This window comes from Echiichthys vipera, assembly GCF_963691815.1.
Source record: "Echiichthys vipera genome assembly, chromosome: 5".
Taxonomy (NCBI): Eukaryota; Metazoa; Chordata; class Actinopteri; order Perciformes; family Trachinidae; genus Echiichthys; species Echiichthys vipera.
Genome location: NC_139830.1, coordinates 22,892,035 through 22,915,220, shown reverse-complemented (window position 1 = coordinate 22,915,220; position 23,186 = coordinate 22,892,035). Strand labels below are relative to the sequence as shown.

The window sequence follows — 23,186 nt, the reverse complement described above, 5'->3', positions numbered from 1 at the left end:
ATTGTATTGTACTGTTATATTTGGTCTTTATACTTGAGGTTTGAGGTTGTCATTAAGTGAATATTATATTTTCTCTTTTTTCAGGTTAAAGTGACAGCCCATCAAAATGTCTGTGCCTGATCAGATGTGCTGACATAAAGCAAGTAAGCCTACCTGCTTGCTGTTATGACCTTCTTTTCAAGAGTTATGTAAGTACAGGCAAGTGACCCTCCTCTGTAAAAAGCCCTGAGTTTTGACACTTATTATGTTTTAAGGCACATGTGTGACTAATTGCATTAATTAGTGATGGCTTCATTCTGTTTAGGTCTCTCAGTAAGCCATGCCAGTGGTCCCTGGGTGTCAAACACAAGGGCCGCTGCCATTTTTAATGTCTAAATAACATCTGTGCTTTTCTTGCAATGTTGAGTCACATTATTGGTTGTGAAAAAGGTCATGGGTCACAGTTTATGTATCTTACAGTAATACGTTGTAGTACTAATGTATAGAACAGTCTTAATGATTTAACGTCAGTGCCTTCCAGTGGTGCCATGCCCAGATGGATACTGTGCTTTCACTTGGAGAAGACAGAGAACAACCTATTAAAACTTTTATTTATTTTGATCATCATTTATCATTTATTTTCCCAAAACAGGTTACTTTGTGATATTCAGGATATTAGGTGCAAAATGTTTCTCGTGCAGAAAAATGGTCTGTTAATATATGCTGTAAACCAAAATTATGGACTCACACTGTAGAACTTTATGTGAAGTATAATTAAACAGAAGACAAATATCCCTGTGTGCACAATTACGCTCAGGAACATTACCATTAGCTCTAGAGACTGGCAGGTTTAATGGCACTCCAGAGGAGGACAGCCTTTGTTATGTGGGCTCTGTGAAATTGACAATGAGATCCATTTTTACTAAAATTACCTCCATTCTTGGTTAGATGACTATGAAAAATTTGAGTTGCGCTTCAGGAAGGGAACTTTGTTTGACACAAAAACAATTATATTTTTCAGTTTCAGCCTTTTAAATGTTTTCTTTGTGCTATTTCCAATTACATTAGAGGTTTCAATGATTTGCAAAGTATTGCATTCTGTTTTTAGTTATATCTTACACAGCGTCCAAACTTTTTTGGAAACAGGGTTGTAAAAACTATATCTCTTTCACAGATTTTCGGAGTTATGAAATACACCATTTGAAGGGAATGGTTTTCTGAGGGCTCTAATGAAGAGTTTAACGATCCTATAGAAATGAGATAAGTGTCCAAGCCCTGACCATAGTGATGGATTGATTTAGCTTTTTAAAGGACAGACAAGGAGAAATGTTAAATCACTGTTACTTCATTTTGATTAAAAGCAATATACTGTGTGTAAGGATGCTTTACTTACAGGTCACCATTGTGAGATGCAACAATCAAACAAGCATGGAAAATCCAAACATAGTCTAAAGTTGGTTATACATAGATAGAATCTCATTAACTTTGAACATGAAATTTTGCGTTGTGAGCTCTATAAATGCCACATTTTGGGAAAATGGGCATTCCACTTTTCCAACATGATAATTAATTAATTGTCTGTGCAGTTGTAGAAACCACATTTAAGACACCCTGTAAAGGCTGCATTCATTGAAATGTACTGTGACACATCGGTCTAGATTTGTGACTATAAACACATCTTTCCCACAGCTAGAAAGAAGAAAATCAGCATCAGCATCATCACGACAATTGATAATGTGCAGAAAATGCTGGGGAAAAAAAGAATAACACTGTACTTAAAATCACATTTTAATGTCCTACAATAAGTTCTCGCTTTAACATCACATTCAATTTTTATAGCCTTGGTATAACTAAAGCACATGGGTTTGAGGTTAGCTATGACATATAATTAAGATCTTTACGTAGAATAATTTAGTTCTCCACTTTCAAATGTATTATTACCTCCATCGCTCTGCTTATATGCACTAATACTGAATAATTCAAAACTCACAACTCTTTGATTCCATGTGGGTTATAACAACAGGTTATGGAGCTTATTGTTACTGTAATCAAAAAATAAATGTGGTGTGAATAACCTCCTCCGGATGCTCTTGAAATTATTGTTTGTTACATTAAATTGCACAGCTTCAAGATAAAGAGGTGGAGTGTTCAGGTAAGTAAGTAAGTGTGTTTGTGGGTTTGTGTGTTTGTGTGTGTGTGTGTGTGTATGTGTGTGTGTGTGTGTGTGTGTGTGTGTGTGTGTGTGTGTGTGTGTGTGTGTGTGTGTGTTTGTGTGTGTGTGTGTGTGTGTGTGTGTGTGTGTGTGTTAGTTTAAAGGGGGTGATAAATTGCAGTCTTTCTGTGTCCCAACAAAATATAAACACCACAGTGACAGTTTACTTAGCACTATAGACCTCATTTTGTTTTTATGTTCCATTGCTACCTAAAACGCACATCTAAAAGCCTTGTATGCTGTCACAACTATACACTTGGATACTACTTCTTAAAATTTCTAATGCAGGTAGAGAACTGGTAGAGAATAGCTCAAACAAGGGCATGACATAAATTATATTTTATGTAATGTTTAGCATGTATAAATTTAAAAATATAAGGATGAATTGCTTTTATTAATGATACAATGCATGCTAGTTCAAAAGCAGCAGAGCAACAAAAGAGCAGCTTCACAAGATCCTTATACATGTACAAATAATACATCTCAAATAAAAGGAAAGAAAGCATGCAAACCACTGACAGACACTGAAACCTGCAATAACACTTTTTTTGGCCACTAGAGGGCAACTGAGACGAGATGTAAACAACACTGACATAATATGGCTACTTCTAGTAGTACTTATTTAGTAGTAGCTATTTACAAATCCAGCAGGCACGGTGCAACATAAGCATTTTACTTGTCATGTGTGTGACTGATATTCAGTCAATTTTTAGAGTAACTCTGTTTTGGTCTCCAAATCCTGAGGGAAATATATCTGTCTTTTTAGCATTTTTGCTAAATGCTCCCCTATCCTCACTAGCTAGTCACTAACTGTCTCTGTCTACAACTGGTTGGTGCTGAGCAGGTAGAGTGCTATGGGTTTTTAGAGATTTAAGACCTTCTTAAGTTTCAGGAACACGAAGGAAACTTCCTGTCAAAGTAATCATTGCTGCTTTAGTCTAATGGTAATCTTTTTATTCCAAGCCACCATATTAGTGACGCTGCTGAGACCAACCGAGCCAAAATCAGCACTGACAGTTATGCTGCGTTCATTTGTAATCGGAAATCAGGAATGTTGGACCTAAGTCAGGCTTGTAGTAAGGGAAGAAGTGTTATAGGAACTTGTGTTTGTGGGTATGGATTTAAAAGCGTACCATATAGGGGAAGGACCGGAAGTAGAAAGGTGAATGTGTGTCAATAAAGTTTACAAAAGAGAAAAAAATGTGAAATTAAAAAAAAAGTCAACACACATAAGCAGTTTTTCAATCTGCGTTCTTGTCTGTACTTGTGTTCTGTCGGACTTGTGAAACGCCATCAGTCGCAGCCCAAGTACTGTTCCAATTCAATAGTTCGCATCTCGCCAAGTACAGTTCAAATGCCCGGATGTGACTTACTCTGCCCATATTGTCGAGGATGCATTGGAGGTGACTTGTGTGGATTAAGGTATTCCAGAATGCATTGCGCATTAACGGTCGTGCTGCAACCTCCCGTCCTCCGGAGTGTGGACTCCTGAGTCGAACTTGCCAAGTCTGAGCTTCTAAGGTCCCAAGTCCAAACTTAGAAACGCTAGAAACAAGGTATTACAATTCTTATGGAGTAAAAATTGAATTGTTGTCACATAATAGCCAAAGGGTTCCCTGATTGCATGATATCAAAAGCATTCTGCCTGGTTTGCTCTCCACAAAGACTGTTTACCAGAATGCAACCAAAGCTTGCTTAAATGTGATTGGTAAATACTATTACATACTACAAACGGAAACCAGATCACTTCCACGACCCAACTCCTGTCCTGTTGCTTACAGATTCTACATTCCTATGCAGATCTCTTTGTCTGTTTATAGAGATAATGCGTTTCAAAATGCAAATGACAGCCTGAAGTCTGTGTTAAAGCAATCCAAAAAAGCATTCTGATTTCTTTAGAGCCTATCCTTTATTAACTTCCCACTTTTTTCAAAGCCTCTTACTGTTGAAATCCACGTTTCCACGCATTATTCATTCGCTCATTTTCTTAACATGGTCTGTTGTTGAAAAAAACCAGTTGAGCATGGTTACATGAAGCCCTCATTCTCATTAACATTTAATTATTTTCAAATGTTCCTTGCTCTGTCTTTATATTGGATGCTGCGATGATCTAGTTTGCCAACTGTGATCAATACAGTTTCATTGTATTCAGTTGACTGCAGTTCCTCAGTGCTGCTTATGAAAGGTCATATCTTCCACTGGTGTTTGGTGGCTCCACAGCATAAAAGCCTCTCACAGCGCAGTGGTTCGATAGCTTGTTAGTATGCCTGACAGTTTCATGACCGAGCCTATAATGCAAGGAAGACACACTCACTCCATATATAAATCTGTCACTTTTTAAGATGAGTTTATTGTAAGGCTTACATAGCATGTGTACAGTAGTCTTTGCTGTTGAAATGGTTATAACTCACCCAGACTGGTGTTCCTCTGGGTGAAACATGCTTTTGATCTCCCTCACTGTCTGTGTCACTGATGGATGTTGGGGGAAGTCTGAGCTCACTGTGTGTCTCTGACTGCAATTATGCCACAAGAGGAGCAGGTATAGTTTAGTTCAATTCAGACAGACAGGGAGAGGCACACAGCTTACACAGCTCAGGTATACATTAATGAAGTGAAGCAGCTCACCTTTAGTTCACCTTTATGAGCTCTTGTCCCGTCAGGATTGATGGCTTCGGGGAGACGTGTTTTTACATTCAGGATTTCATGATCTGGCATACTGAGAGGATCAGTCAGAACCTCATAGGGGACAGCAGGATGTTTCCACGAAGAGGGGATGTGGACGCTCCAGCTATCGAACTGCCCAAAGGTCCCTATGAACAAAGATCAAAATGTTCTATTTCAATGTTTTTGTTTTCCTGGTTTATTCTTTTTTCGTGTCAAAAGCCACTGCTGCGGAATGGGGAGGGGCAGTTATAACCCATGCTTGTTTGCCATGTCATGACCTTTAGGTCCTGCATACCTACCTGGCTGAATGTTCTATGTCAAGATCTTTCTTTTATTTAGGTAATATATTCCTAAATCAATTTGTTTTATTACATAATACCAGAATAGAAATGACCCTGTAAACCTGGATCCAGGTAGTATTGTTGCATTGGTGTACTAGTTATTTACACACACTCTAGGCAAAATGTAATTAAGCTGCTATGTAATTTGTGATGTGCACTGTATTTGATAGAAGAGAGTGAGAGGAAGGGGTACCATAACGGCCCAACAGCCAAATTTACCCCATGCCCAATAGTGGCTTATTCCAGCCATGTGAACCATCATACTGAAATGAACATGTCCACAAATAACAGCATTTCCACCTTAAACACTGCATCATGATTAATGTTGCTTGCATGAACATTCAAACTCTCCAGAAAGAGGGGATTGACAGATACAAAGTGACACCCACCTATGAATTCTCCATGTGCACTCCAAAGGCGCACAGTGTAGTCAGTGGATGAGGTCAGCACCACTTGATCATTGTCAACGATCTGCAGGCTGGACCAGAATAAAGAGACATGAGACGAAATGAGAGAAGGCATTTCTGGCAGAACACTAAATCATCCGTTCTGTTGGTACGTCTGACAGCAGATGCACCCCAGGCAGCATCTTGGACCAGATCTTCCCACACAAAATTACTTCTATACTTTACTATACTATAATATATACTATACTATACTTTGTTTGCAGAAGAAGGATGTTATGCTCCTGCTGCCACCATCTCAGACTGAGAATGACTGGTTCCACTGTGGGGACTTTAATATAAAACGAATTCAAAATTAAGGACACAACATAAAGTCTCTAGCTGTTGACTGCAGTTACACAATCATTTTTAACTTAAGACAAAATTAATTTTCAACTCACAGATAAAACATGTGTATTTTACATACCCAGTAATTCTGCTGGTGTGGGCACGCCAGAAGTTTTCAGCTGAATAAATGTAAAAAAAAACCCAACAAGAACACACTCATAAATGTGAGTTTTCACATTTTGACAGTATCTCTTCATATTTTCACCAAATATCTAATGCAAGTCAACGTAAAAGAAATGAAAGCAGCTAACCTCTAGGTGAGTTTTGCTTCAGGGTAAACTTCTCCATGTTGTAAACATATATGTAACCAATTCGGTCAGCAGCGTACAGCAACGTGTCCTTGTCTGTTTTAGCCATGTTTGTAATCTTTTGTTGCAATCCAGACTGTTAAATGGAAATAAAAAAGAATAAAAGGTTTCTTTTCAGTTATAGCACTAACATGTCACCAACTATTTAATATTCATTATTTGGCGATGGCTGACTGTGTTATCCTCCCTGCAGACAGACTTAAAACATTCCCCTCGATAATAGTCCCCTCCAAATAATCTTATGGATAATATTATGCAAAATGTGCCTGGAAACAAATGTAGAAACTAATTCTGAAAGAAGGTTATATGCAATAAAAGCAACTCGACATTGTTAAGAGCCATTGTTGCTTGGTTACAAAACACAAAAAGGGAGGTATGACAGCAAAGCAAAAATGTTGTTTTAAGTTTAAGGTTTCTTTTGTTTCTTTGTGAGAAATATTAACATTTTTTATCTTTTATCGCCTCAAAACCCAATTTCTGTTTTCCTAAGAAGGACTTTGGCACATGTTTTACTTGAGATGCCCCCGTGTTCACCCACCTACCAATATTTAGAGGCCCTGCTTTGCATTATGTAGCTGCAAGGAAGGTGCATGGTACAGTTATAAAAACTAGAACTAAGCAAAGAAACAGTGCACCACAAATTATACTGTTTAATCCCTTATTTCAAAGGTAAGGGAAAGAAAAGTGAAATTGGAGTCCTATAGCTTGATAGGTGAAACCAAGAAATATTATTGTTAGATATCTTACAGCTTTGAAGCTGCCCACAAATGTTCCTCTACTGAGCACGTTCCAGAGATTTATGAAGCCTTTAAAAGAGACAATAAATGATTAACAGTGTCTTAAAAGTCATTGTGAAAGGCTTCAAAATGCAATCATGTGTTATAATTAGTTCTGTTCATAATAACACTGACCCTTGGCTCCAGATGACAGCAGAGCTGTTGACGAGGAAAGGAAGTTTGAGTTCTGTAGGAAGATGATGCTTGGAACACTTGTATCTAGTCCTGTGTAACAAAAGAAAATGCAATGATGTGATGTTGAATGTTGAATGTTTTTGAGTATATTTACTGTATTATTTGCTCCAATATCACCTTCAACATTTTGTTGTTCAACTAGAGGAGGGCTGACAAACCGACACTGTATTCGTCCAGAAACCACGTTCCAGACTATAATCTCTCCATCATAGCTGCTGGTGGCGAGCAGAGATGGGGGACACTGGGCCACACAAAGAATGTCTTCCTTATGGCCATTTTTCTGAGGAAAGACAAAGTGTGAGCATCTGTGTAAGAAAAAAAAGATCAGTTCAACCACAGTAAGTTAATTTCGATGAGTTCCCAAGTTCTGAATGATTGCTTTCTTTGTTTTCACAAAAAAGATATGTGCATTTAATTTTTCATCATTCTAGCATGTTTTTAGTCAACTATGGAAATGTGTTCAAGCTGCAAAGATGATCTCTGACACTGGCAAGGAAAATGCAAAGATTTAAAAACAAATACTATTTTCTAACAGCAGATATAGTCTGTTATTGTACTAATAGCACGGATCATACATCCAGTTATTGGTAATATTTTGGGAAAAAAGCTTATGGGCTTTCATGTTGAGAATTAGGTCGGAAGCTTAGTTTAGCAAAAAGACTTGAAAAAGGGGGTAAGCTAGCCTGGTTTATCAAAAGGTATATAAAAAATGAATTAACATAATTCATTAACACAGGATATGGTGTTTATTTTGTCTGTGCAAAAATTGAAGGTCTGACACAGACAGAGCCAGGCAAGCTGTTTCCCCCATTTTTCAGTCTTCATGCTAATCTTCTCTTGCTAGGGTCGAAGCTTATATTTCTAATACATTTGACTGAGAGTGGTGTCAATCTTCTCATTTAACTCTTGAAAAGAAAGCAAATAAGCACACATCCCGAAATGTGAAACCATTTAAAAAAAAAACGATCAGATGATCAAGGAGGTTGCATGCTTCAGAATAAGTGAAGTGAGGTTAAAGGTCACCAGTCTGTTCACTAAAAGCTTCAAATAAATGTCTCTCTGAAAGGCCAACGGGTCCCATTCATCAGCTTAGAGAATCATAGGTGAATGATGTTTTGCCTCGTGTCAAGTCATGTATGAATTTAAAGGAGTTTTCAATGAAGTCTTGCTTTTTCAACACTCTCTAGCGAAGAATGTCACACATTTTGGATCAATGACTGACTAGATGTCAAATCCCTGAATGGCAAACACAAGCCAAACATTACTTCTTCCACTTCACTTCAGAATGATACACCCAGGTCATCTTGTGCTTTATATACTTCTTGCTTTCTTTCACTGAACTGGAACAGGCATATTTTTGCTTGGGGTGATGCTGCCAACAAGAAACTGAACACAAATCAAGAAAAAGCAGATGGCATTTTCAACTTAGACACTGATCAGTGGACTCACTCTAAATGACATTCCAAACCCAAGCGGAATATTTAGCTGAACTCGGCCATGTTTTAAAATATTAATGAGATGCAAGACAACACTGACCATATGGAGGAACAGAAAAATTCACAGTGAACCCGAGGCTCAGCGGATAAGGGAAAGAGACCAATATATATAGAACAGGCCATTGATCTTCCTCCTGCAAGCCATTAATGAAAAACACATTCAAGAGAGGGCTATGCAGATAATCAAAGGGGTCACTTTTCTTACTGGCCTCTAATGCATTCTTTCTGCTCTGTTAATGGGCCTCTTTGGGGGTGAGTGTAACCACCAACAATAATGAAAGAGATGGAAGGGGACTCTGCTTCAGGCTCCTACAATGGATCATACAGCATTACTGAGAATCAATGTTCCCTCCTACAGCTCATGTGGATGAGAAAAGTGCCTTGCTGTCAGAGGTAACCTGACCACTTTATACAGGTAACGTCAGATAAAGAAACTGGAGTCTATTATGTGACATTAATTGGGACTGAATACACAGCTTTGGGAGCATGAGGCTGCACTAATTATTGCAGTTGCCAATTTCATTTGGTATAGATTGAATTAAATATCACCTCATTATCAGGTGAAATCTCTGCTTATTAAATGTTTAGAAGAAATGTTTAAATTGATTTAGTTATTTGGGAATAACTGACTATTTGATTGATTACAATAACATCTGGCACAGATATCCATGTTTTTTAGATAATAAATACTAATTATTATATCAAGTCAAAATATTAATTAGTCCCATATTTTGGTTTATGACATCTTAGCGTGCTGAACTAAGATGGAGAGTAGAGTAAACTTTATACCGGCTAAAATATCAGTGCCCAGTTGCACTACCTTAAGTTTCAAACTTAAGTTTATCACTTATGCATAATATTTCCCTGAAGCTAGGGAGTTATTTTAGATGTGTTGCATAGAGCCTCTTTGGTTGTCTCCCTGCCTGTGTGTTTAGAGTAAGGCTTTCATCATTGTTGTTATATTATGGCACATGCATGTACATTTCAGTTATCATGGTTACACTTGACTCACAGTTCTATTTGCAGCTTTATTGTCAGTCTTAGCTACTAGTGGGATGAATATAGTCCATAATGCCATTATAAAGTAATTTTCTTTTGCTAGTATAACGACATGTGAGTGGGGAGCTGCTGCTCTGTGGGGAGACAGCAGGCATTTTTTCACATATCAGTGAACTAATGATTTTTTTTGACTGTACCAGAGTTGCTGATTGTTGGGACAGTTGAAAGACTAATGCTCACCGAGTTTTGTAGAGATTTTGAAGATAGACAGAAGGTCAAACCCATATCGTTACTCTGACAACTTGCACATCACTCTAGTGTCCAGTGTGTCTCCATGCAAAAATGCATACTGGTATATCACCATAAATTCAGCCATTGTCTTATGTTGCACAACTGATTTCACTCGAGTCCGCTAATGGTTTGCTTGACATTTTCTGAGGAAATTGGTTACGAAAGACTTTCAGCAATAAGTGAATAGATAAAAATTAAAGGGCAACCTAAGTGGTTTTATGAAACCACAGAATGTTTACATTACAGTACAAATACAGCAATTGTTGTTTGCCTCATTTTATTTATAGAAAATTTTTTATTCTAAAGATTGGCCCATTAGACTAAATGAGGGGTTTCTTTCAAATTCCACCAAATATAAAACCTCAGTGATGACAAATAGAATGCCTAAAGAATACCAATGGTTTTTGGTAGCTATCTGACATGCCTTGGATAACAAAACTATGACATTTTAGATGCTCAAATTATCTAAATTTCTTCTCAAGGTGATTTTTTTTAGACAGATGTATTGCTTTTCGAATACACAGTAATCATATGCCAACATTTCAGGGGGAGCTCAGACTCTTTAGAGCAGAGTCTGTCATAAATGACAGGGAATACTGACAGGTCAAAGTGTGGCTGCACTGGGACTTAGACACAGAGAAAAGCTATGTGATGAAAGGACATCAGCAATGTGTGATGTGCAATGCTGCACAGAGATCAGCGAGGCTTTGTTACCTATCTCTCTCTTAGTTTTCCAGTCAGTCAGCAAAAAAAAAAGTTTTCGGACCATAAAGACTACAGTGTCCTCCATGTGTCTGTTGTTACATGAACACACAACCAGCAGGGAAGCTTTACAGTATCTCCACAACCCTGAAGGTACACCAGTTACTGAGGCAGAGCATGGAAAGAACTGGCCAAGCACCTCTACTATATAATGCACAAGGTGTCTAAAAACAGCATTAAGGAGCACTGCAGGCTACAGAGCTAGCTAACATTTTGCACTTGCCTGATGTGTTTTTGATCATGCATTCAGTTGACAACAAAAACACCCAATGTGTCCTTTAGTCACTTTCAACACAGATAGCTCTGATCTTTTGGGCCCATCCAGTGTTTCTACCGCTGTTATCTAGTCAGCAGGAAATACATATCACAGGGAGAATACTAACTCAGAGTCAGAGCCCATTGAACTTTGGTCTGCTTGAACATCTTTTCTCAAAGTCACTGTCAAGACAATTTTCTGTTCATTAATCACCATATCATCCTGCCATGAAGGCTGTGGCCTCTGGACATGACGAATGTCCTCAGGTATGTCCTGACAAAAATAGATGCACAGTCAGAAAGCAGGACATTATACGGTACATCTCAATATTAAAACATGTTGCTATGTTTGGATCAGAAAAATAGCTGGTGGAAAACATTAAAATTCTTATTAACCAGACAATAAGAAGTGCCATGCAGTAAAATGTGCACTTCTGGTTTTATAATGGAATTCATAACAGGATATATGCAGCATGAACTATCAGTACTTTTTCCTGTTTCAAAGTGGAGTTCAGCTGGTGATGACAATGTAAACAAATGCAAATGGGTGCAACACAATGGAGGGATGGGGGAATTGGAAAAATAATTGGAATGGGATTTCTGAAACACAACTCACAAAAAAACACCTAGAACTCATTTATTTTGGACTCACTGGGTAAATGTCAATCATCCGGTCCCGGCCGACAGACATCACATAGCTTCAAACAGAAAATTGCACAAGCTCAACATGAATTAAAATTTATACTGAGACAAGAACACTTGACTTGATTGATACTCACAGATTCCTGTGAACTTGCAGAAAGATGCAGTTGCACACTTCCTGGCATTCACCATCTACAGGACAAATTCATATTTCTTACTATTACTGGATAATATAGTATAATAGTATTATATTATAATACAAGATAATACAGTAAAGGATAAAGTATAGTATAATGTATCATTTCTGTTTTGAGGAAGTGATAATACAATATACACCCTTCTTTAGTGTCTTTAGGCACTGGCCATTGTTGAAGTTCCAGATCTTTAAACAACCATCTCCTCCACCTGTGATGAGTCTGCAAACACAAGAACATTCTGTAGTAAGATGAAGTAGTGGCTAAGTAAAACATTACACCTTTGCTTCATGCACTGTACCTCCTCCCTTTGGGGTCAAAAGTCATGCATGTGATGGCAGAAAGGCCATGTGTGCCACCAAACTCAAACAACTGACACCCAGTGTCAAAATCCCAGACTTTCACCACCTGAAACAAATAATATTTTTGAGTTAATTGTACAGCTGATAAATCAGATAAATATAATAATTTTCCTGTTTTGAAACAGTCAGGATTCATTTTTCAGTGGAAATGTGAAGTTGGGTCATCTGTGTCTGTGATGTTGTAAAGTAAGCCTACTAATTTACTCACAGATCCCGCAGTGCAGCTGACAACTTGACGGAACTCCTCACTGTAGCCGCAGCATGTAACAGTCTCATTATGTGAAACAGTCAACCGACTGTGAAGCTGCGGCCTTACAGAGGCAAACGATAATACAATGAATAAAAGGGAGATGATGAGATATTAAAGGTGCTGCAGTCATTTCTGAAGAAAAACAAATCTTAAAATCCCTATCCTTTGAGTGAAAGCAAGATGTTTAATCACTCAAAAGTTAATCTTCAAAAGCATCAGCTGCCTTTTTTCCTTCTTTTGAATTTCCAAAACCATCATCTTTAAATTAGTTCAGTTGAGAAATATTTTCAAAATATCTTCAGAGTACATTAGATTTTATGATGAATAAAGCACAAAGTCATGACAGCCAACCTTATCCTCAGGGAGAGCACAGCCACACAGTCTGCTGCAATGTAAAAGGATTTCATAGCAGAGGAATATGAGCATGCAGATATGTCACCATGAACCCTGCTGGCTTTGGAGTCTGCTGTAAACAGGCAACACTGATCTTGAATATCCCAAATCTGAAATGGAAACAGGTGAACAGTGATGAAAGAAATATTTACATAATTCACTGAAGTAAAAGCAGTACCACACTAAAGACATACTCCATTAAAGTCCTACATTTAAAGTTTCATTTCAGTAGAAGCATTAGCAAGAATTTGCACCCTAAAGTATCAGAATAGAACATTTTGGCCGATGAAGGTCTAATACAGAAATGTCGCCAATAATGGTAACTTTGCAAGTTGCAAGTGTGCGGAAGTTTGTTTGCAACTTTTACCCTAAAGCAGAGATACTCAACTTTGCTTTACTCAGGGATAATTTCTTGCAAAATGAAAGGAGGACAGGAGCTAGTTAATAAACATATACATTTTCTAATAAATATACATATCTATCAGATAAAAATAACCTTGCATACACCAAATGTAATTCGTCAATGTGCTGTTATTACCCAACTTTCTACACATCTCCGTACTTGAACAACCTTCTTGACCCTCATCAGTCTGAATTCAAGGCAGGCTACTCAACAGAGACTGCCCTGTCACAGAGGAACTTCACCCTGCTAGAGCACCCCACCTCTCCTCTGACATCATCCTGCTGGACCATCAGCAGCCAAGCCTCCTCTCCACTCTCCAAGAACTAGGAGGCTCATACTTTGACTCTTTCCCTGTTCACAGAGGACAGCTACTACTCATCAAAATCCAGACTGTGTGCTGTCCTGGATTGGTATGATGTGTCTCAAAAGTTTATTGAAGTGAAATACTTGAGTTATTTTCCACCAAAAATAACATGGAAAACGTTTGCAGTGGTTAATGCATATACAGTAATACAGCATGACTGCTGTATTCCTTTGGATCATTTCCAACATACGAAATAAATCAAAAAAATAATCACTTTTATGGTGCTGTCTATGGAGACTGAGAACATCTGACTGTCCTCTGAGACGATGCGGAGGTAGATGATGGGAGCAGAATGGCCTTTCAAAATACCGGTTGGTTTCCTAAGAATAAGAAACAAAACCAAGGAGAGGTTGCTTTTTAATTTAATGTCAATTGCCTTGAAAGAAGTCCACTGAATTCTGGCTCCTCACCCAGAAAAATGTGGGTTCCACATGCGTATGAGTCTGTCCATTCCTCCAGTGATCAGCAAGCTGTGCTTCTGACAAAGGTCAAAGGTCTTGACACCTTTGTAGATGGTGAAAACTTTCTGGTCACATGATGCACGGAGCTGTGGAGTCCAGCTCAGTTGGACCTTCTTGGTCTTTCCTTCATAGCAGGCCTCTCTGATCTCACTCAACTGCTGCTCAGCATCTGTTAAAGGCAGCACACAGCCTCAAGAAGGAAAAAGAAAGCGTTATTATTAGGCAATGTGCATGAGCATCGATCAAACAGGCTTTTTGGAGCTAGGGTAAGCCATTATAAGAATAAATGACCAAGCTGGCAAGTGGACCTGACCAACCACACGCACGCGCGCACACACACACACACACACACACACAAATGCTAGCATTGATTGGCGAATTTGTGATAGATATGTCATCATGAGTCATCCTTCACAGCTCTCCTTCCAGACTGCCTAATGTTCAACACTGAGTTTAATTACTGCACACTGTGGAGTGAGAGGACTTATTACTTGTTATCGTCATTTTCAGTATTCCTCATTTTTTCTGGATCTTAAACCAAATAAACATTCATGAAGAATATGCATGGGTAAGAGCAGACATGTATGTGTCAGTGTTCATGTAAAGCAACACATCCTTCTACCTAAACGACAGAATAGGGTGATTACTAATGACTCCAAAAACAACATGTAACATATTCTACTGTATGTAAGGTTGGGACACGGCCGATTAATCATGAGTCGATCACAGCCATCAATTATGACGTTTCACCCTGTTTTTATGTCATCAAATAACTAATTAAACCAAACTTATCAGAATAATTAACCCTTGAACAGACATCAGAGTGAAAAGAACTACCTAAAATGACAGAAACCATCTTTGCGGAAAAATTATTTGCTGTATACGTTGACTTTTTAGTTTGGCCCACATCCAATCTGCTAATGCAGAGGGGGCGAAGTTTATGACCTACACTGCACCCAGCCACCAGGGGACGATCAAGATGTTTTGGCTTCACTTTTTAGAAGCGGTCAAGCCGTCGAAACACATGATCATAGAGATCATGTGACCATTGTATTTAAAGTTTAGGCAACCAAAATACTTGGTGGATTGGCTTAAAATAAGTCATGGATGGATCACATCACAGACAGAAGTCTAACTTCAAAACTTGACTTTTGGTTTTACATGGGACAAAAACTCTGGTCTCCTGTGTGAAAGTTCTGTTTGTCCCTCCTCCTTCTGTGGAATTTGGGTCACTTATAACTATGTCACCTTACTTTGTTGCTCCCATGATAAAAACTACAGACCTTAGAGGTCACTGCCTAACAACAAACGTAAATATGGGCAGGTTGTCCTCATCCATCGTTCATACATATAACTATGAAAAGTAATGCACTGCAACCTGCGTGTATTCCACGTATTTGTTACGTTAGAAAGTAATCCTAATCCCTCCTAATCTCCATATAGGGAGGTAGATCGAGGTGCTGGATGGGTCCCAAGGACTATCACCTTTGGGACTGGTGTTTGTGTCCCGGCGGTGTTCGTCTCCCGGATGTATTAAGTCATAGCACAACATTTTTTCTAATCCTAACCAAGTTACTTTGATGCCTAACCCTAACTGTCACCCTTTGTTACCCTAACTTAACCTTTCACGTAATGGTAACTTTGGTTGCTTTTCGCTGTGTTAAATAGAATATTTTATATAGTAATTTCATATTTCGTAAGATATCATACAAATCTGTTTCTTAGCGTTAAATAGAACATCATATTTTGTAAGATGAGAATATGTTGGTATGCGTGATTATAAGCTGCTTGCACAATTGGCGAGGCGGTGTGGTTTGAAGTAACAATAATGAAAGTCTTGAATTTTTAGTTATTGTCCTATCCTGTCCTTTGCCCAAAAAGTAGCCAAAGAAACAAAAAAAACACAAATTACCTATAACCAGGGAAGAAGATTCTTCATTTGATGAGGAGACAACAGCTTGAAAACTTTGAAAATATCTTGCCTAAAGTAAAGAGAGAAGAGTTGCTCAGTCTGTTTAGGGATCTGATCATAATAATGAAAAATATATTGTTACACAGATTCTGCAGATATCAATTTTCGCTTGGCTGAAATAAAATGTATTTATTTGGAAGCATACATACTGCGTAAGTGTACATGCATAGATACACATGGTAGAGTAAAATGTCACCTGTGTTACCCAGTCCTGATGAACCTTCCATCTGACAAATGTCACATTCGGAGAAAGCACTGCATTGTCAACAGTTATGTTGGGTATATTTTCAGTTTTTGGTAATTTATTCCATAACCTATAAAAAGACAAATTGAGATATACTATCAGGCCTGAATCAAAGTATTTGAATAATAATGTCTCTGATTAAGCCATTCTGATTCTGAGCCTGAAGTGGCATTCATTGTAAAATTATGGCATGGCTGCTATGGGTCATTCTCACAGAGAGCCCCAAACTTTTTACTCATCACTACAAATCTTATTTTTCTCAGTAATCTCCAAACCCACAGCAAATGTATCTCATGTACAAAATAAACTAATTCTGTTTTTCATTAACAAATTCCTTTTGATCATTCATGATCTGAAGGGGAAACAAGACGGTACAAAAAATCAGATTGGCTGTTAAAGGTTGATGTCTCCCTCAGGAGTTTTCTTTGGTGTGTAGGAAATCAAAGAGTCTAATCACTGACTTTGAGTAGCTGGCAGAATATTGCTGGAAAACATTTTTAATGGTTGTATATATGTAGTATCTTTATTAAAAGCTATATATATTTCAAAAAATAATACACTCACGGGGCGTTTTGAGGGGTACAGAATGAAAATTGCTTTTCCATAAAAAATATATTTAGTCTGAATCAATATTTTAAAATAATTTTAAAGGGTTTGATACTGACTTTCTGTCACGTCCTGTTTACACTGTACCAGCCAACAGCGGTCGGCATTGTGGGTTGCCAGGGTTGCCAGGGTTGTCGGTGGTTCGGCGCAGCTACTGTAGGCTAGAGTTTAGATTTTCTGCCCGAGCCTGACTAGGTCTTGGCATAATCTGAGGAGAATGCTATACCGTCAACAGAAATATTCTAGGCCCATATATATTTTGCAGAGTAGGCCAAAGTCACAAATGTGTACAAAGTTGCACAAAGTAGATAAAGACGCCATATGTTGCAGCGCACAGTGTCTCCTCCACTCGCCGCCTGCTGCTGTACTGTGCAGCTTAAGTCTAACATGAAGCTTGGAGATGTAAAGGATAAAATAAAAACAGGAGAATTAACTTTTATCAAGGCTGGAGGAAAGTCGGAGGTATGGTTCCATTTTTAAAAAGTCCCGGACAGTGACAACCTACATTATGTGTCAGCTTTGTCCAGTGTATTAAGTGCGGTTCACGTTTCTTCATTCAGATCCTTTTGTGATCAATTTCATTCTGAATAATTCCATTCTGTAGTTCAAACAACTCAGAGTTTTAATTGAGAATGTTAAATATAACAGCCCATTTATTTAAAAAATTGTCGGGCCGGACCGGGCTCAGACCGAACATGCATGGACTGGCTTGGTTTTCTGGGCCTGATCCAAGCTCTACTGTAGGCTAGCACTGGGTGAAATGGAGTTTGCCAATCCTGCAGCTGCTTTCTGCAGCTGAGTGACCGGAGATGGACAAAAACAAGAATCAATATAGGCCAAGCATTCACTCGATGGACTGAGATAAATAAGTTCAACGGCATTAAAACACACACCGAAATGGCTACGTTTCTCCTTGATCGGTAAACTAACTTTCATGTTTACTCTGTAACGGCTAAAGGTAACAGCTAACGTTAATGGCCAACGGCTAACAGTAACTGTCAGTCAAACTCTTCTGCAATACTATTGCAATACTACTTTTATTGTGCAATTTGCCGGAGGGGGTTGGGTTCAAGCAGGCGCAAACAGGCTCAAACAGACTCTGGTCTCCTGTAGGCTTCTGGGCCAGGTCTGACAAACCTGGCAATCCGACTGCTCAAATTATTTGTTGTTGTTGCAACTACGATCTTGAGACACTACATGGCTGTGTTCTGCTCAATCTTTATATTTAATCTTTAATGATTTTAATGTTCTGATACAGACATACTGTAATAGTATCTGCTGTATAAACTATGTCTTTATGATACTTTGCTATGGAGTTATCTAATTCCTGTTCAAATAATACTGAATAAGAGTGTGCATGATGATTATTGGAACAATTGAAATGAGACTGGATGTAAGTCTCTGGATATAAGCACAATTACCTGAGGGTGTCTCCAACGGAGGATATTAAAATGAGAGTCACACATCCCTGAAACACAAACACAAGAATTAACCGCTGCCAATATTTATCAAGTGAAATAATGATTTGTGTTTGAGAATTTAAACAGATTTTAACAAAAAAAAAAACTGCCTCTGTGTCTCCATAAAGAATACAGCATTCATCAGGGCCAGTGTAGCTATGAGCAAAAAACACACACACAAAAAAAGATTAGGACTTGTTGTGACATTTGGAAGATATGTCAACATGCCGTTTTGTTGCTCACCTGTAGTCTAATGTTAAAGGCACTGTGTCCAGTGCACTGATCTGACAATAAGGCTCCAGAGTGGAAAGTTCATAAAGTTGGATCTCTCTGTCCCTGCAAGATAACAAACACACTCACGATAAACAGAATAGTCTGGAACCTGCAGACTAATCAGTGTATACATTAAATATAAAGTCATTAAATCTTTTCTGATATTACCCTGTTCCGATCATCAGTTTGTTGAACTCTGTCATCAGAGTAAAATCACTTGCCCACTTTGACTTCCTGTTTGCAGGTCCTTCATTCTTCAAGAAATGATCAAATTAATATGTTAATATTTTGCACCTGTGAGTTTCTGTTATATTTACAGAAAAACAGTGAAAAGTGTTCGTTATTTTTTATTTTTTAACTGTGCAGAGTGACAAATAAAACAAGCACCTTAGACCTTCTATAGCCTATATGGCTAATATTAATAGTTAAGTCAGGTCTGGTGATATTTGAATTATTTTAATCATTAACAAATCCCCTGAAAAGAAGTAAAGTTTATAAAGATTTGTGTCTTCAGCAGGAACCAATGAGTGCCAGAGAGACGTTAATGAAAGATGGACTACCACATTGTTTGTTTTGGTCTTTTTATCGATTTCGTTGACAATAAGAAAAATAAAGAATGACACCAGACTCATCCTAAAAGTGTTCAAGCAAAAGTACAAAAGTTGCCACATACAAACATTTGTTTGGTCTTCAGTGGTTTAAGTTCAGGGCTCCAGTAGCAAACAACCCCATCTTCTCGCACTGTTACAATGGTGCCATCATGGGTGGAGTGGATGTTGGTGATGGGGATACCATTACACAACGCCTTCACGATGGCTGGCAGAGTAAAAGCCACCTGCTTATTGCGTCTTGCAGTTTCCTGCTTCTCTTTGTACTCCTGCAGCATGTGTGAGCAGAACTCACCCTGTGTTACATCACTTTGTGTTAGATCTGTTTGAGTTGAATCTTCCATGTTCACAGTCATTCAATTGTTATGAGCAAGGTAGTTTTGTTTGTTTTCATCCTTAAATGTAAGGATGATTAATGCTAATTCTTACATTTTGCTTATGTATATCCATCTAGAAATTATGTTTTTTTCACATCATGCTCTCCAAATGAATAGTAGTCTTATTCAAAAATTTAATTTAGCGTAATTGCTGTAAAATTAATTCAGTAACCCTACTTACTTACATACTGAAATTTAGTTTGTGTTGCGTCCTCGTACTTTATGACATAAATATTAATATTATTATCATAAAAATTGTTAATATTAACAAACCATATTCCAGTGGAAATATATTCTTATCACTTCCTTAACATTTGCAAACCAGGATATGTTTTTTTCAGTTTTACAATCCATACAACTATTATTACCCAGCTGAAGAAAAAAAAACCTAGAGATCACAAGATTATTAAGTCAAGCATCACGAGTCAATACCAATAGGCTGTTACTGAAGAATCCATTTCATCTCGGTTGAGTCAGCACAACACAAATGTGGTATTATACAGTCAACTTGGCATTATAAAAGCTGATTTAACCTGAAACATTGTGTCCATGTGAGTTACAGTTACACTGCTCAGGAATCCTAACTGAAATAACCCTGTCATATTTCATAGTGGCCTAACACAATTCCGTGTTTTAGCATGCATGAGAAGAGATAATTCTCCTGAATAAAAAGGCTGCATGCTTCATAAGAAACAAATATGAATTTCATCTCACCCATGAAATCCTTCCTTGGCCTGAATAATCAATCTTCTTAAATAACCCTTGAATCTGTGCATTGCTCTGTGAAATTCAAAGAACAAAAGAATAAAGAACAATGACACTTATTGTAAATTAATCAGGTAAGCTTGTCTGAACAGGAGAACAGAGAACAGAGAGATGAGAAAAGGTGAGCGAGAGTACAGTAAGATATATATATATATATAGAGAGAGATGTCACACTGTCTTACTGTCTCAGGCAAATCCAAGCACTTCTTCACTGTATGCCCAAAGCTTTTCACATCAATGGATCTCAAGCCACCCATTTCGAATTCCTTTACAAGGAAGAATACAGTCAAATATTCCAGGAGTTAATAACCTGACTGTCAGTGTGTTTTCAAAAGATACAGCTTATACAGTACCTCAAATGCTTGTTTCAATTTCTTGAGGTTGTCAAGTGATATCATCTCATCAATCTTATTGGAGGGAGGAAAAATGGTGTTATTATATGATGACATGAGCCGATTAATTATGCAGGTCGATTAGGAATATTCTAAGAAAAGAGAATAATGCACAATAATAAAATTTAATCGGCAAATATGCACTCAAATCCACTCACCCAGCAGTTCATAAAGTCTGCTTGCCCGAGAAATCATATTAATATAATGTTATTATCATGATCAGGGCTCCACCTCTGACTACCAATGGCTGTCTATAAGACCATCACTGGCTATGTCTCTTGGCTGCTTGCACAAGGCCAGATGACAGGCCATTCTCTGTGTTAATGGTCTCTCTTCAATTTGCCACAGTTTCCTAGCAACGGGTCCTTGATCCATGACACTCTTTAAACTAGGCTATCATTAATAAATAACAGGGATAAACAGCCTAATTCCTCAAGGAAGTAACTAGAGTCGAGGGTTCCCCATGGTATCTCCTGAATTGCAGAGATAATTGTTTTTTATCGGTCAGAGTGACAGAAGTGCTGAATGTGTTCACATAAACTTGAGTGCTCTCCGCATCCCTTTATTAGAACTGCATAACTTACAACTCCTGAGCCTGTTCTGTCTAATCTGTCATGGCATTGCTCATTACATTAAGCAGGAAGGTGTGACTGACATCTGCAACAGAAACTTCAGCCTGTGTAGTTGCACCAGCCTCTTACATCAGTTCATCATTCACTGTGTCAGCTTTAAAGCCTGGATTTGAATCTACTGGGGTCCTTTTAAGCTGTTGGCTCAGCAACTGTATGTTTTATTTTAGTCTGAAACATGGCCATCCCTAGATTGCCCTGCCCAATGTGCTGTCAGACTGCAAGTAAATTGATAATCAACTTTATTTAAAATGGCACTTTTGGCATTACCTCACATTCATTCTGCTACTTACCTTGTGACTGAGATATACTTCAGCTGTAGTTGAGATTAAGCACTTTGGAAAGAGTCTGTAAATTGGTGAGTGTTAACAGTGTAACACTCTAGTGACACCTTGAGGCTAAAAACAGCTACTTTAAGAAAGTAGACCCCTTGGGAAAGGATTAAAAACTATCATGGCACTGATATAATCTAGATTAGGACAAGTTTTCAGATGCAGCGATAGGTTCAAATCACACTTACTTTTCAGATTTCACTTTCACATGGATGTTTTGAAAACTGTACCTTGAGGCTGCAGTGTTTGTAACTTGAGTCAATGCTGAGGTGCTGTCGTCTTATGATTTGAGCCTCATCTCCATGTGTGACAGAGTGTCTTCTCCTGTTCTGTCTCAGCTGCTCTCGAACCAACCATTCAGGCTGCTTTTGTCTGACCTCACTGACACCCCCTCTTCTTGGTGCCGAGAAGTCACCTGTGACTTTCTCACTCCGACAACCTGGCCCTGTCATCCTCTGTTCTGTACTCCCCAGCTCAGAGAGGATGCTGGAGGATTCGAGATGCGGTTTTGATTAAATGTAGGCACTGTTCTTATAATACATTGCTATTATTGGTATATATTTCTTGGACACATTAAAAGTACATAATAAAGTGAATTGAGCTTTATCACAAATGACAAATTTCGCTTATCATTGTTCCCCGTATCACACTGTTGGATTGATCCCTTTACAATCAAGAAGAAATAGCCATCTTAAGTTATTGTTTTATAAAGCCCTATTGTTCAAGTGTCCAAATGACCTCATAGAGTCCAGTCCACACTCCATAACTACTTAACTTTGGATATCCCCTATGTACTAATGCTTGTATATGCACCTTTTAAAAGTATTGAACAGCAAACAAACTTGGAGATCTGAAAGTTTTCTCATCTGATATTTTTACAATTCTTGAGACTGTTGTTACAAATTTCTTGTTGCGTTGTCATAAGGTCATTATTGTATCTTATCATGACTCAGGGTTGTTCAATTAATTGTAAGTTCCAGATGATTTGGCTATATTTAGTACATGGTAACTGCTCAGTGCTGCAAAAGATGGCAGCTCAAGCACCATGACAACAGTAAACATTTCCTGAACATGACAGAGAAACAAAGCAAGGTCTTAACCTGTGCTCCCACTATCCCATGTCCAGGCATTCAAACTCTTACAATTAAGATAACATTGGTGATAAATATCAACCAAATTAAAAAAAAAAAGCGAGCAACAAAATAGCAGATCACCTTGTCACATGTTGGGTCTCTAATCTTCCTGGAGCTGAAGAAGAGCGGACCTTTTTCCCCAATGGCATCTTTGTTAGATAGTCTATCTTAAAGGTTGATACGATGTAAAAAGCAGACTTTAGTGCAGCACATTTCCTCACTCAGACCTCCAAACAGATGTTAATCAGACAGATCTC

General features: G+C 38.1%; 1 protein-coding gene across 1 annotated transcript; it reads right to left on the bottom strand.

The window, feature by feature from the left end:
- Positions 1–3,635: 3,635 nt before the first annotated feature.
- wdr95 (WD40 repeat domain 95) lies at positions 3,636–23,078 on the bottom strand (the record flags this gene model as incomplete). Its single annotated transcript, XM_083913323.1, has 30 exons — positions 3,636–3,707; positions 4,603–4,704; positions 4,817–5,001; positions 5,586–5,674; positions 6,067–6,106; positions 6,239–6,371; positions 7,043–7,101; positions 7,207–7,296; positions 7,384–7,546; positions 11,284–11,343; positions 11,722–11,767; positions 11,849–11,903; positions 12,048–12,127; positions 12,207–12,313; positions 12,476–12,578; positions 12,869–13,020; positions 13,892–13,997; positions 14,088–14,328; positions 16,051–16,120; positions 16,307–16,424; positions 18,382–18,428; positions 18,531–18,576; positions 18,664–18,756; positions 18,862–18,947; positions 19,367–19,597; positions 20,393–20,458; positions 20,626–20,709; positions 20,797–20,850; positions 22,027–22,282; positions 23,011–23,078. The coding sequence occupies 30 exons, from the start codon at positions 23,076–23,078 to the stop codon at positions 3,636–3,638; spliced, it is 3,102 nt and encodes a 1,033-aa protein (XP_083769449.1).
- Between the last annotated feature and the right edge of the window lie 108 nt (positions 23,079–23,186).